Here is a 14,660-nt window from a genome sequence, read left to right on the forward strand (position 1 = left end):
AACTATATTTTTTAAAGGAAACAAAATGTATATGGAGAGGAGGAGGGACGGGGAAGTTAAAAAGAAGGGCTTCAAATGAGATCATGCTTTGACGTAAAGCAGGGTGGCTTTAATAACAAGACCAGAGTGATGTTACATACTGCAGAGGCGCCTTCTATTCTAGCACCATCATTCATCATGAACTGATGTACTTGCAAAGCCCACCAATTTTAATGTAATATCAGGGAGGCAGTACTGACAGATCTTAGGATGCAAAGGATAATTTGTAAAACAAATTTTAGAAAGATTACCTGTGAAAAAAGTCAGTGAGGAAACATAAAGAGCAGGAGAAGCAGGGTGCAACTTACTTTGTAAAGCTGATGAAAGCCAAAGGCGATGCCAACCATAATGATGGTGAGGGCACCATAGTCTCTCCATCTGTAGCCTGTGGGACCTGAAGGGGAGGATAAGTTGTTTGAGGTTAATGGGAAGTTTAATTTTAGCTCGAAAGTTTATATCATACATTAAAGTTTGTAATAAACATTTGTTAATGCATATTAGATTTGGTTATACTTTTTATGTCCCTCAATGTCACATAATCATTGCATGGTTGTATTCTTTAGATGCTGATGGATGGAAACAAGTTGTGCTGCATCACATTACTGTGACAATGTAATTTATACTTGCTCTAATTATTGTAATGTTATTTGTAGTAGATTAGACAACAAAAGCACGTTCGGAACATCTCCTAAATAATTCATTTTAGACTCTAAGAAATAAATGGAAGCTAATGGATGCCTTGAAGTACAGTAACAAATAGATTTATCATCTCTTACAAAGCACAGCCATCTAGTTTGTTGAATGAAAATGAAATGTTTAGTTTAGACAATTTGTACTTAATGCAAACCAATAATGTGTTCCTTTAAAATAAAGATATCGTAAAAATAAATTCATAAATGAGCTCAATGCAGTACAAATGCTGTTCTTTTCATTACAATCAATCATCTATTTATCCATCGAGCTGTTTACATTCAACTCTGACCTATACAGGGTTAGGTAAGCAAAGCATCACCCACTCTATCCTGCTCATCCAGAAAGGACACCATTGTCTTCCACTTATTTTGGGGTTGGGCCTAATACAGTGTTTGCAAATAAATCACTAAAATGGACAGGAAGGTAAGTCTTTGTGTGTGTGTATGTGTATGTGTATGTGTGTGTATGTGTGTGTGTGTGTGTGTGTGTGTGTGTGTGTGTGTGTGTGTGTGTGTGTGTGTGTGTGTGTGTGTGTGTGTGTGTGTGTGTGTGTGTGTGTGTGTGTGTGTGTGTGTGTGTTTAGAAGTTGACTGCCTTGCTGAGTGACAGATAATGTGAAAGTGTGTCATTGTGCAAGCTGTCATCTGGGTAGGCCAACTGTCTGTCAAAGTGGAAATTCCCCACATAAGAGAGGCATTCAACTGAAAATGTCACTAAACAACAAACAGGTCTGCAGGAAATATACTGTGAGCTTTTTCTTTTAGACACTCTGGTTGTGCCCAAATGAATATGAAATTATTAGCAGATAAGCCACTAAAGTACGCCACTGATATTCTATTACAGGTCTGATTTCACCTAATGGGTTATGTGGGACGCGTTTACTGGCTTGAAGTGAGCAAACCAGATTGATCTTGTGCCTTAACACTTGTGTGATTTAACATGCAAATAAAATGAGAGAGCCACTGTCATGTTGGACTATATGGTATTTCTCAAGGTGAATGCCATTTTATTCTTCTTACTCAAGGGCAGGTTTCATTGCTGATGCAGCATTCAGGGATGAACCTCTAACCTTTCCAATCGAGAATTTTGAGTCATTCTCCAGCATCCATATGGTAACCACATAAATTTGGGTCTTCATCAACATTATAGCTGCAATAGACTGTCACCTATCCCAGAATACCTTGCTTCTGAAAGGCCTGGGAGTCCTTGGGATAGGTGGTTGACCCTGAACAAGCCTCACTGCATCACACAGTGTCTTCACCTGCTCTTTCCCCCCCGTTAGGACCTTTCATTCTTCCTCTGTCTCTCCTTTTTCCTCTACCACTTCCACTCTGCCATCTTCCTTTTTTTATTTGGTCACTTAAGCTGTGGAACTGTGGTATCCATCCCCCGTTTTTCCAATCTCCTCTCAAATTTATTGGGTTCAGTGGAGGCCTTCCTGTCCTTCTACCGCGTGGAAATAGAGATCAGAGTATCCATTACTTCGACAGAGATGGATGCGGGTCCCCGTGCACCGTCCCCATAACAAGGACATCAAAGGGAGGTAGCCCCCTCTTTTCAGCGTGACCCCCCATACAAGACTCCCCGCTCACACCTCATTATGCAGCTCCCTTATAGCCATTTTGATATAAAAACCCCCCACTATGGACGGAGAGCCGCGAGTCTCTCTAACTACATGGCCATCCCATCAACATCACTTTCATTACAAAACATGAGATGCCAGGGGAGTCAAGGACAGTGTGGTAATAAATGAGGGTGGAATACATCTGGAATCATTGTCATATGGGTTAAGCATTACGCGGACTTCATTCTGCATTGGTAAATCAGTGGACAGCACTCATAACCTCCTGAGGTAATAAAGATACAGGTTGCAGTGTGGGGTCTTCCCAGTGTGGACCCCTTTGAAACAGAATGGCAAGAGACTTCATGAGCTTGTGCTGTGCAATGTCATATCCCTGTCCCTTCCCTTCATTGTTGTATGGCAACATGTATGTAAATATTCTGGTTTTGATACAGATAATCCTCTTAAAGGGGTTTTAAATTAATAGTAACAAGAGGGAAGATGTCTAACAGCAAATCTGATTAAGTTTTTTTAGACTTCTTTCTTCAGATAAGAGTGCAGATAAGTATTAATATTACATATATGCATGGTATCAAAGGGAAGAAAAGGATGTGTGCACTCACTATGTGGTGCAAGAGCCAGCTGAGTGGCATGGTGTGGATGTGGGGGCCCCACAGGGATCAGAGCCAGGACTTCTTCAGTACTTCCAGAGCGCTGGATGGCCAACTCTACCTCCACATCCGTGAGCCCTGGAATACAGACACACACGTTAGAGACATTTGGAGGAGGTACAGTCACTGTGTGTTAATGGGAAACGCCAAATGGCTCCTTCGCTATCATAATCTATGCTTAAATACTTCCCAAGCTGCCCACAAATCTTTTAAGTACAATTTAGAGAAAGTATGACAAATGTTCATTCAATTTTGCCTAACCTCCTCAAAAATGCATTTTCATTTCATAATTCAGAAATTCCACTGAGAGTTTCCGTTTTAGGGACATCCATCAAAGGCAGATAGCGCGGAAAGGTTCACACAATGAAATCTGAAACTCTGCTAGCCTATTAACTGCCACCAAAGGCAAAGAAAATAAGAGTCTGTCCACTTCTCCATTTATATTTCCCATGTGGAGATTTCATACACCCCAGACAGCGAAAATGCATTATTTTAATTTCTTCATTGTAATGTAAATGTATTACATAATTTTGCAAATGCCAATATAATTTAATCTTCAGATCTTTTTAATGATTTTAGTGATGATTAAATTGCAAAGGGCTCCCTGATGGAGAATCTGAAGGGAGGAGAAAAAAAATCTAATATGAACATCTCCTTTTGTGGCAAGAAAGGATTTTATTTCAGGCGCCATATGCTGTGGGTCTAATTTTCTAATGAGCAACTTGGCCTTAACAAAAGAAAATAATGACAACTATTGATGAACTACATTAAAAAAAACATTAACCAAATCATAATAAACAAAGCTGAAGACTAAGAACCAAAAGAAATGACAGTAATATTAGACAATTATGAGCATGGTTTACCTTACGATAAAAAACAAGCTAAGTCTGTATCATCATGTGGTCCATTGCTTATTGTGGTCTAACAGAGTATCTCTCTCACTAACATCTCACTTCCTTTGGCCATTTCCCTTGCTTATTGACAGAAAACCCCCTTTGTAAGAGAGCCTTTTACCTGCACTGTTCCCGGAGGATTTAGAGAATTTACACAAGCTCAGAATAAGCTTCCTTCATCCTTTCCAGAGAAATCGAGCAATTGGAAAAGGTTCAGTTGCAGAGGTTCAAGAGATAGTCCAACGTTTTCATTAAAAGTAAGTGCTCAGAGCCAGATCCTAATATCTCTGGTACTGACCTCCAGGGTGGTCTTTACAAGAGAAGCATACAGTTTCACCCAGGTGAAGTATTAATATTATAAACTGTGTAAACATGTACAGAAGAGCTTTTAACTTCTTCAGGTTTTTCAATACTTCTTATACTATGATTCAATTATCCTCCCGTTTCAGTGATCTATTGAACCTTTGCCCGTATCAGCGGCACAAAATCATGGAAAAAAACCTGCGCTAATCTACCACACAGTTTGTGCCAAGAGGAGGTCCCTCCCGTCACCTATTTAAATGCTCCGAGGACTTCAAATGGCCATGAAAATGGTTGAATAATTGAAGGCAAATATTGGCCAGCCTGTAGTCTACAGCCGGTCCTGAGTGCCAGGAAGTGGTGAGCGCCATGTGCTGAGTTTGTGCAGTCAGACTGCACTGTCAAATAAGCAATAATGTGTCCCCGGACTCCTGATTCATCTGACCACAGCAGACTACATGGTGGCAGACTATTGAGTGAGACATGCAAAGATCTCCGTTTCACTGAATGAGAGGAAATAAAAACAAGCTTCTTCCTTTCACCTTGAAATGTAAAGTCTTTTGAAAATAGAAAAAACACATTTATGCTGCCATTGAGCTTAATGTATGTACATCTTAATGGCTGCTCACACCTCTGATGTTGTTTATGCAGCAAATGAAAGGTTTTGGTAGCTTGCATTAAAATAAAATACATGAAAAATACTAAAGCTGTTTACTAGTCAAATTACAGCTTGTTAAGTTGTGTTGCGTGCTCTGATCTGTTTATTGTTGAGGTGAAGACAACAGCAAATGAAAGAACCCTTAGATCCAAAAGAAAAGGGAACACGGTGAAAATGAGTTTTACATATAAAAGGAAAAGACCAAAAAGCGATTGGGAAATTTATTATGGGTTCCAAAACCTGTGGAATGACCCCTGGACCCCTATTTCAGATCGACCTGTGGTGAGATGAATTTTTTAAGACATAAATTACACCTAATGACGACACCATAAAAAAGAACAATAATGGAAAGCTATTCTGTATTTCATTATACTGTATTATTTGGTGCACCTGATACACGCAGGGCCTGTTTATGAGTCACCGTATTAGCAGATGCTCAGCCAAAGCATTTGCTTTGACCTTGCCATTCTCATTGGGGCATGAAATTACGGTGCTGGCACCTCGATATTACAGCTATAAATACTGTAAACTGCATATCTGGGCTACGTTTTCTATTGTCTTTCAACATAAACCTGATCGGTATTTATTTAAAGGAAAACCCATTGCTCGTCAGGTTATTTACAGCTCTATTTTCACTGCCTCACATTCTCTGGGTATTTTTAAAGGGCAAACAGGCAGCGAGGCTCTTACATTAAATCCATTTCTCCAATTCTGGCACTTCTGGACTTTATGGGTCAACACATAGGCCGGACAGCCAATTATAAAAATTGCTTACTAAAATATTTTCGGTGCTAAAAGGTGAATGACTTCTTCACTGTCGTCCCAAGGCCTGAATTATGAAGTTGCCCTTGAGTGAAAATTACTTACATTTTGAATATCGTATTTAGAAAAAAAAGAAGGCATGGCGGGGGTCATAAATAGATAGAGGTCAATGGGTTATTAAGAAGTAGTCAAGTGCAACTTCTCATGCGGTGCTGGAGAAGGAGATTCTACATGTCATTTGGTGAGGTACAACTGCTTGAAAATAGCATGCCCTAAATAATGACCACTCTCATAGAGTATTCATTTATGTATTAAAAAAGGGGACTCTGCTCTCATTTCCCTGCTTTATCACCTTGTACTGATGACAAAGTAGGCAAGGCCTAGGCTAGGTGGCGCCGTGGAGTAATTTATAACCACATCAATCCCTTTACCTTCTATGCAGGCCTTGGTCATTGTCATTTTTGTCCGAGAGGTGAGTCACATAACCCCACTTACAAGCAGCATCCTATTAATATCTGGGATGATGAACCTTATCCTTACCCTTACCTTCAAACCAGGTATGGTAATAGACCAATAGCCTACCTGTGTTCCCTGTGACCCTCGATCACTGCCCCTCTAGTCAGGGTTAAATCTATTAGCATTATTTATTCAACTCAATAACAATTGGGACGGTATAAAAAAGAAATAATTCAAGCTATCATTTATGTCTCAGTGACAGAGAATGTACTGTGCCTGTAATGCATTTAATATTGTATTTACCTGCATGCAACATTGTCTGTGTACTCGTAGTGCTTTATTTTCCCATACAAACTGCACTTAGTTTGGTAATCTTGGAGAGGCTGAGTGATGTCAGTTTAGGGGCCACGGTCAAAGTGACATGTTGAAGGCTGGAAAATGTGGTTGACTTTATCCTGGGAATTTGATTTTTTTTTGGTAATTATGTGTGTAACTGCTAATTGTCTGGGCTTAATGGCGGTGCCAAAATGGGGCCCAACGCTCTTTAGTTGTTACATCTGTTAATTGTAGAGGACATGGATGGCACAATTCACTAGATGAGACTGGAGCACATTATATTTCACTCAAACACAATAAAATGTACTTGATCTTGGCAAGGAACAAATAAAGCAAAATTGCCTCAAGATGGCTGCAAGACAGTTTAAACGCAACTCATTTCCCGACTCCTCTGCAAGAGAAAGAAAAAGACATCTGGGTTTGAATGAAGATTTATATTACATCTAAGTGACAAAGTTTCAATATTTCAGCCAGTTTATTCAACAAGGACTCGAGAAGGGCAGATAGAAATATTGGACTGCATAATTGCCAATTCATAACCTTAAATTGACAGTTGAAGGAAAACAGAAAATTATATATTTCAATGAATATTGAAATAAACCACACTATTAGGGTCTCTTTGGAAAAAAAGAGATGTAACTAGAGAGGCATCCTTCAGTGCAGATTAGGGCACAAATGCGCAGGAAAATAATATGCAGGAGCGAGATTATTGTGTAAAGATTCTGCAACATGCAATCAAAGTGGGCCCTATTTTCCCCTTCATCAGCTGTCCGGCGTAAGTACTGGCAGCAAGAGGAATCCAATTTAAAATCCACTCTACCGGGAGATGGTATTGTTTCATTTTATGTGTGCTTTGACATTTCTGCCTGTTAATATAGAGTAAAATCCAGAAGTATTTACATAAATATGACATTAAACTGTATTAGAAATTAAGACTGACACATTTGCTGTGGCGAGTGAGGGAGGAGGATGATTGAGTTTCTAGGTCAAAGGGTTGAGAGGACAATACATGCTGGTTACAAAAACGGGGAAACCGTGAGTACTGGCTTGGTGTAAATCAATGCCATAGCCTAATATGGCAGAAATGAGACGGATACAAAAAAGCAACTCAAAAATCATGATGCCTGATGTTCTCTTTGACTATCTTGTGCCAACTTATTTCATTTATTTTAGTCAACAGAGAAACTTGATTTTGACACGTACTTTTTTTACCTTGAAATTGTTTTGTTTTTTTAAATTACACTCACAGTAAAATAATGATTATTACAGAAATGTCCAAGATCGAGCATGTCACAGCCTTTTTCCGGAAACAGTTTCCTGTAACTTAAGCATTTATAAACACGGCGTTTACAGTGTAATTCATGCTTTGAGACACTTTCCTGTAACAACTCGAGGAAGCTTTAAGTGTTTACAGGATTTCAAGGTTCACTGTTGTATGACTACACCTAAGTCCTATGAAAACGGCAGAGTGCTACTCAAACATACTTTGTGCTCAGGGTTTCATTGCTCTATTGTCTCTCATTCTATACCCCCTCTCTATCCATGAGATCAATGTCTTTATGCAAATCAAGGGTTCTTGTTTAGATCTACAGTGGAAAGGACTTTCCAAAATAAATCTGCATTAAAGCATCATACATATTTCATGGACTTGAAGTGCAGTAAGAGCAAGCCATTTTAGATAGCAGAGCTCCGCGAAGTTTAACACTAAGCAGAAAGTAAGAATAAAATGTGGCTTAGTATGACATCACTTCGTATTGATGAGGCCTTATTACATTTGAGATATCCAACAGTAGATTATGAACATGCCTTGGATGTCAATAATGAGACACAAAGACAAAGACATTTCAAAAGATATCAAGAGTCATTAGAGCCACATGAGATGTGTGTATAGCAGCAGGCAACCATGGATTTGGTTTCAGGTTACCTTCTCCTGTCATGGAGCTTTTAGGCTCACTTTTCACTGTTTGACCACTCTAATGCTGGAGGCAGTGTCCCCCAGCAGGGCAGAGGTACAGCCCCCAAAGTACAGAAATGTTTTGAGAAGAAATTAAATAAAAAATATTTTTCACAAAGACCTTATCTAAGAGAAAAGCCATACTCTCTCTATGTACATACTCTGTGTACATATTGTCATTGCTCAGCCATAGACTGACAGTCAGAAACACATGGCACAACACTGCACATTTCCACCGCCGCTTTATATTGAACCGATTTAAATGAGTTCAGAGTAATAAAGCTTTTTGCAGGTTTATTGCACAAACAATGTGTCAGAAATAATCTCAATGAATTGCAAAGAAAACTGAAGAGCCAGCAAACATTTCCACCATCCCTGCTTAGAAAACCTCCCTGTGTCATGCTTCAAATTTACGATAACAGTTAAATTAAGTAAAAGGGTTAAAATGCTGGAAGGCAATATTGATAATTCCATTGAAAATGCGGGATGGAGTTTGTCAATATTAATTTTCCTGAACCCAAAGGAGCATCCCAACTGGTGTGTCATTTATTCACGGGGCCTGAATCATGCACTCTGAAGCTAAATCGACCCCTGTAAGACCCCCAGGGCAAAGAGCTACGGCCACAACCTTTGACCCTTATAGACTAATCTTACCAAAAAAAAGACATGGCGTGTGGATCCCCTGACTAACCGCATTTTTTTAAACACATACATATGGATTACAATGTTAATCCTATATTCTGACATATATATTGTATTTGTCCAGGCTTCCTGCATTGCTTTCAACATAAATCAAGAACAAATCAAATGTCTCACCTTTTTTCGTTAAGAAGGCTTTTCTAGTGGCCAAGGGACTCTGACGTACTTTTGGGTTCTGGAGAAATTTGACAGCGGTGGTAATCTGTGAAGAGAGACAAATGTGATTAAATTCCACACAGTGAGATAATGTGAGATGAAGGAGATATGGTCTGCAGGATAGTGATGCTTTCAACGGGACACACAACAGTCTAGACCTTCTTTAAGAAAAAGGTTCGTTATAAATCCAGACAAAAACTTAAATGGATATAATTTGATAGTTGCTTCTAAGCCCCCACACCCAGCAGAGAGTAGAAAGACCACCTGACCACTTTCCAGCTAAATGTGGGGAATGACCAAATCAGCAGTTATAAAATTAGCCCATCAAGAGTGCTGGTCAAATGGAGTATGGAGCTTAATTTGCTATTACCCTCTTAAAGACAAACTTCCATTCTTAAGTGCGCAGTGGAAGAAAATCTATACTTAATGCAGAGGTGATCATTTGTATCTAATAACTTGAGAATCCTAGGCTGAAAACTTCTGTAATTCTTCCAGTTAAAATCCTGCCATGATCAAATCACCCAGCCTGAATGTTGTAATGACTTGAAACGTTAATGCACTAGAACGTTAAATAGCATCAGAACATCAGTAGTTTTAAGTGCACTGCGTTCATCGATTCTATTATGTTTTCCTTCGAGATGCACCTTAATTTTCCACCCCAGTATGCATTTCCAAGAATTGGAGCGAGAAAAAAAATCTTCCTCAAATGGCATTAAAACATAAATTTGAAGTGGGCGCCGTGAAGTGGCGCCTCCTAAAATAGATAAATATGTAAGAACACAGAGAAAGGGGAAACACACTGGAGGGGAGGTTTAGATGACTTATTATCGCACCTGTGGTCCCCGTGATTCAATTGTAAAAGTCATCCCTCTAATAGGTTGAAAGGTTTTGATTACTCTTCTTTTCTCTTAGTGTTGAAAGATACAAAGTGATTGAGCGCCCTGCCAGTGGTAATTCGTTTTGGGTAATGCATTGCATATACTATGAACCGGTTTCAATCCAAAAGAATTGCAGTTTAAACTTGTCCAAAGGGTAGGTGTGGCAGAGGGCTGCATAAAGAGCTGGATTTCTGTGACAAACACACAGTACAGTAGAATATCATGGCACAGGCAACTATAGGGAACACATAAAAACATATTTAACTTGTCTTTAGAACACTATGAATACACTCAATGAGAAATAAAATGAAATTTAGTAGTTTTTGAGTCAACAACGTTTTACTTCAATTAGGTACAAACATGAAAATAATGATGCACAATCCATACATTTACTCTTGATTTATACTTTTTTTGTAACTCTACTTTAAGACAAACACAGTAATGAAACTTCAATGTCAATTTTATCAAAACATGCCAGATTCCTCCCACGAGATCCTGGCACAATTTATTTAGACACTAATCTACCATTTCACTGTGACACCACCGTGACCTTGGTGTACATATGGGTTACGCAAGGGGTATGGAATTTCCTGCATCTCTATATGCTGAGGGCTTATTAAAGTCACTCACCCGGAACCTTCATTGTGACAAGCAGATTAAACCATTTGCATGGTGAACCCCCAACTGATGTTCTGGGCCAAAAGATACAGTCAAAACACAGAGCAAATATCCCTTTGATAACGAGACAAAATCATCCTGCTCTTGGCAAAGCTCTTACTGCTCAAGTTAAGTGAGCCAATGAGAGTACTTGTGGTAGAGGCAGAAACCAGAGATAATAAACACACTGAAATCTAATATTGTAATATTTATTCCAGTAAATAACGGAGGCCCTGTGAGAGGTAATGACCTAATAGAGGAAGAATATGCTGAGTGAGCAAACCTTGTTTACGTACTCCTAAAATTTCAATAGCAAAATATTGACAGGGAAATGGTGTCAATGTTAATAGGCATAAGTATGACATCTTAGTAAGGACCGCAGCTTGCTCAGCGGCAAACTAATGAGGCAAATGTCCATTTGGTTAAATCTGTAGTGGAAGGATCTTCAGGGAGAGGAAAAGTGCACTTCTTAGCAGATGACATAGATGCTTTGCACAAGTTCCACCCAGACATCTCAATCAATTATAACCACATTGCACAGATTTCAGTCTTGTCTTGTTATTGACTTATGGATCATCCCATTTATAGTGTTGGGTAGCACACAACTGGGCTTTTAGAGGGTTAAGATGGATGGAAATGTATGCACATTTGGGTTGGAAGTGTAAATTACCAAAATAAAATGCAGGTGAATTTCCTTCATTTTTGGGAAACTATAGGAAAATATTTTGGTGAAATCAATGTTGGCTCTTTTGTAAAGCTTCTTGTAAAGCTTTGACTGCTAATGCACCAAAGTGCTCCATATTAACAGCAATAATCTTTACAAACCAGATAACCAATAAAGTGTCAGGTAAAGCCGAAAAAGAGGCGAAAACTCAATCATAGGAAGAGATAACATTAACCAACACACTTAAAGAGAGTGAAGTTGATGAACAGACAAGATTACAGCAATGTTATTGAGTTTGAATTGGACAAGACTTTGCGCTGCACTTGTCTGAAAATTACAATTGTGATACGTTGAATTGTGAGAAATGAGAATAAAAACCAATTATGTTCGAACCACATGGTTGGACGCCTGAGGGAATCCATGTAACCAGTTGTATATGTTTGCTCTAACTAGTGAGAGCACTTAACTATTATATACAGTGAGGCCTGCAGATATACTGCAGGTGCGCATTATGGGGGTTTCAGAAGTACTTGGAAAATTCATAATTTATATACTGAAACAGCAACAAGCTGTATGATTGTTTTCGGCTGGTTTCAATATTGGAAGTTACAGTTAGTTTCAGTATTTGAAATTAACTAGAGAAAATCATTTTAAAAACAACAAATGTAAAGATGCAACAGAAGAAATGGTTTAAAACTTTTGAAAAGGCTATAGGACCAGAAAGCAGTGGTTGAAACTGTGGCTTTCCTTCCTAAGAGGTTCGCTGCATGTTGTTTGACATTTTAAATTACATATACTTCACGTTTTTAAATCTCAGGGCTTATCTAAACTTCTATCCAAGTGTCATTGTATAATGAAACAAAACACTGCGTTGAGGCGATTTAAAAGTAGAAAGTAGTCACAGATTTTCTTTTACAGAAAAATACATTCCCATGCACTTAAAAACAACTTCATCTATTCCACAAAAAAGGTATATGTAACAATGAAGATATTCAGAGGTCATGATGGAACTAGATGTTTGGTGGGGGGGTTCAAAGGAGGGGCTAAGAGGAAATCATTAGCAAGTATAGGATTCAGTCTCAGTGTGAATCAATTCATTCCAAATTGCCCCGGCCTGTACATTTGTGGAGAAGTGCCCCTGATATAATAACAGACTGATAGACATGAACAAAAATTGTGTTAAGCTGGTCTCAAGTTTCCCCCCCAAACACACGTTTGGAGGACCAAAAGCGAGAGAAAGTGAGAGACGGGGAAAAATGAAGCTCTATATTAATTTGGTGCTTTCATGGATGATCTGCTATCAGTGGCAGCTGTCTTAAATGACTTAACCCAATACCTTTCTGATACCAGAGCTCTACCAGGAAGGAATGAAGCTTTAATGCAATTATTGTGTTTCCTTTAATCGCCTGACTGCTTGATGTGGCCAGCAGTGCTTTTTAATCTTTTGAAAGAGCAGCTTTAAATGCCCTTCTAATTGTGACATCTTTCCCGCCTTGATGTGACCTTTAGTGGAGGAAGTAGGGCCTCATGGGAGCAGCAATAGGGAATTATTGACCCTGAGAGACATCAGGAAGTGAGGTGCAGACCCGACCACATCCACTCTCGCTCAGACCCTGCAGGAGCTTCAACGGCTCTGCTGGAGCTGAACCATTCTGACAATGACTGTACAAAAGAAACTTGTCGGGTCTTTGTGTCTCTTTTGGGCAGTGCTTTTCAGAGAAGCTACACAGTGAAAAGAAAAAAAACATTACTGAAACTCAATATCAGTTAAATCAGATAAAAAAAGAGTACGGGTGAAAAATGTCCCTTAAACGAACTAGTAAAAATCTTGCTTTACTTTAGTTATAAAAAGGACCAGCGAGGGGAAAATGAATAGAGTGGTTTTGGTTTTGTGTGTCTTATTCTCTCCTCTGTGGGTAATCAATTGTTATCGAATGGTATGAAATTTGAAAGATCAGAGTCAACATAAATGAAAAAGGGTCATGGAAAACTTCATTGACATTTGCTTTGCAAAGGTTTAAAAATAACATACAGCGCTGTATCAGTGTCAGTGTTAGAGCCATGGGCAAGGCTACAAACATGACATCAAAAGCACATTATGCAAGTTTTGTAAAGGGGGGGGGGGGGTTGGTGGACGGAAATCGAGCTTTTTTCAAGTCCACTGCATGTACAGACTAAACTTTCCATTCAGCAGCATTTCCCTATCAGAACTCTGTGATCACAAACACGGAAAAGTTGAGTCGGTTCAGCGGTAAGAAACACTTGGGGTTAAAGTGCATTTGATCCAGCGAGGACACCATCAAATTGTAAAAACTGTGCAGAGTACAAATAAAAGCAGATAATACAGCCTTCGAGGTCATAGTAAGGCTGTCAAGGAAAATAATTGTTTTCCTAGTAGGTAGTTTTACTAGGCTGTAAAATTATATTTTAAAACTGTAAACTGTATTTTAAGACTCATTATGTCGGGTATGAAAGATGTTACCATGTGATTACTTCACTTCCTGTTCTTTGTACATTTAGGTTATGATATGTCTAAAAACTGGGGTCAACAAGTGTGCTTTGTCTTCAAAGGTTTGAGTTTAAAAAATAATAATTCAGCCTATTTCAAGGTCTGAATGAACTAGATTGAAACAATTACAACGTACTGCAGCATTGAGAAACAGTAGTTGGTGCTCACAGTCTTTTTGAAATCAGATGAATCAAAGTGAAGGATTTCTAATATTCTTGTGAGGCCTAAACCTGCATAGAAACAAGTGGCATCCAGCCAATTCAAAACTATCTAGCGGGGTCTGACGTTTCTTAATGTGTAACTGTCAGTCGGGCTGCCTGGGGTTGCCCTTGCTAAACTAGCGAGACAGATGACTGTTAGATAAGGACGTCCCCAGCGGGGCCCTGAGAGCCCCGATGACTAAAGAGCAGCGACTCCGTCAGTGACACCTCACTTTCACCCACTTCGGACACAAATACTTATAAAGCCCACAAATTCCTTTTAATTCAGGTAAAAGGCCCAAACCATGAGTCTGGAGCTGCTCTGAGAGATGAGGGTCATCAGAGATTAACCCATGGCACTTTAGCAGTGGGGGTGCAAGAGGGGAGTCGCAGCGGAGCACAACAAACTACTTAGCCACCACAAAACATTCCAGCCCCTTCTCAGCTGCAATCCAGTAATGGATACTTCCTCAGCTCCTCGATTGGTCAAAATATTTTCATACAATAATTTAATTCAGAAACACATTTACAAAGCAGGAGTAATCAATTTTAATTAGTTGATTTTTTTTTCATT

At 39.1% G+C, this 14,660-nt stretch overlaps 1 protein-coding gene across 1 annotated transcript in view; it reads right to left on the reverse strand.

Moving 5' to 3' along the window:
• The window catches only part of pex14 (peroxisomal biogenesis factor 14), a 49,010-nt gene that overhangs the window by 19,060 nt on the left and 15,290 nt on the right, over nt 1–14,660 (reverse strand). The window contains 3 exon segments of the mRNA XM_079679759.1: nt 348–433; nt 2,917–3,042; nt 9,140–9,224. Coding sequence (XP_079535885.1) covers nt 348–433; nt 2,917–3,042; nt 9,140–9,224 — 297 coding nt within the window.

The sequence above is a fragment of the Notothenia rossii genome (assembly GCF_949606895.1).
Source record: "Notothenia rossii genome assembly, chromosome: 4".
Classification (NCBI taxonomy): domain Eukaryota; kingdom Metazoa; phylum Chordata; class Actinopteri; order Perciformes; family Nototheniidae; genus Notothenia; species Notothenia rossii.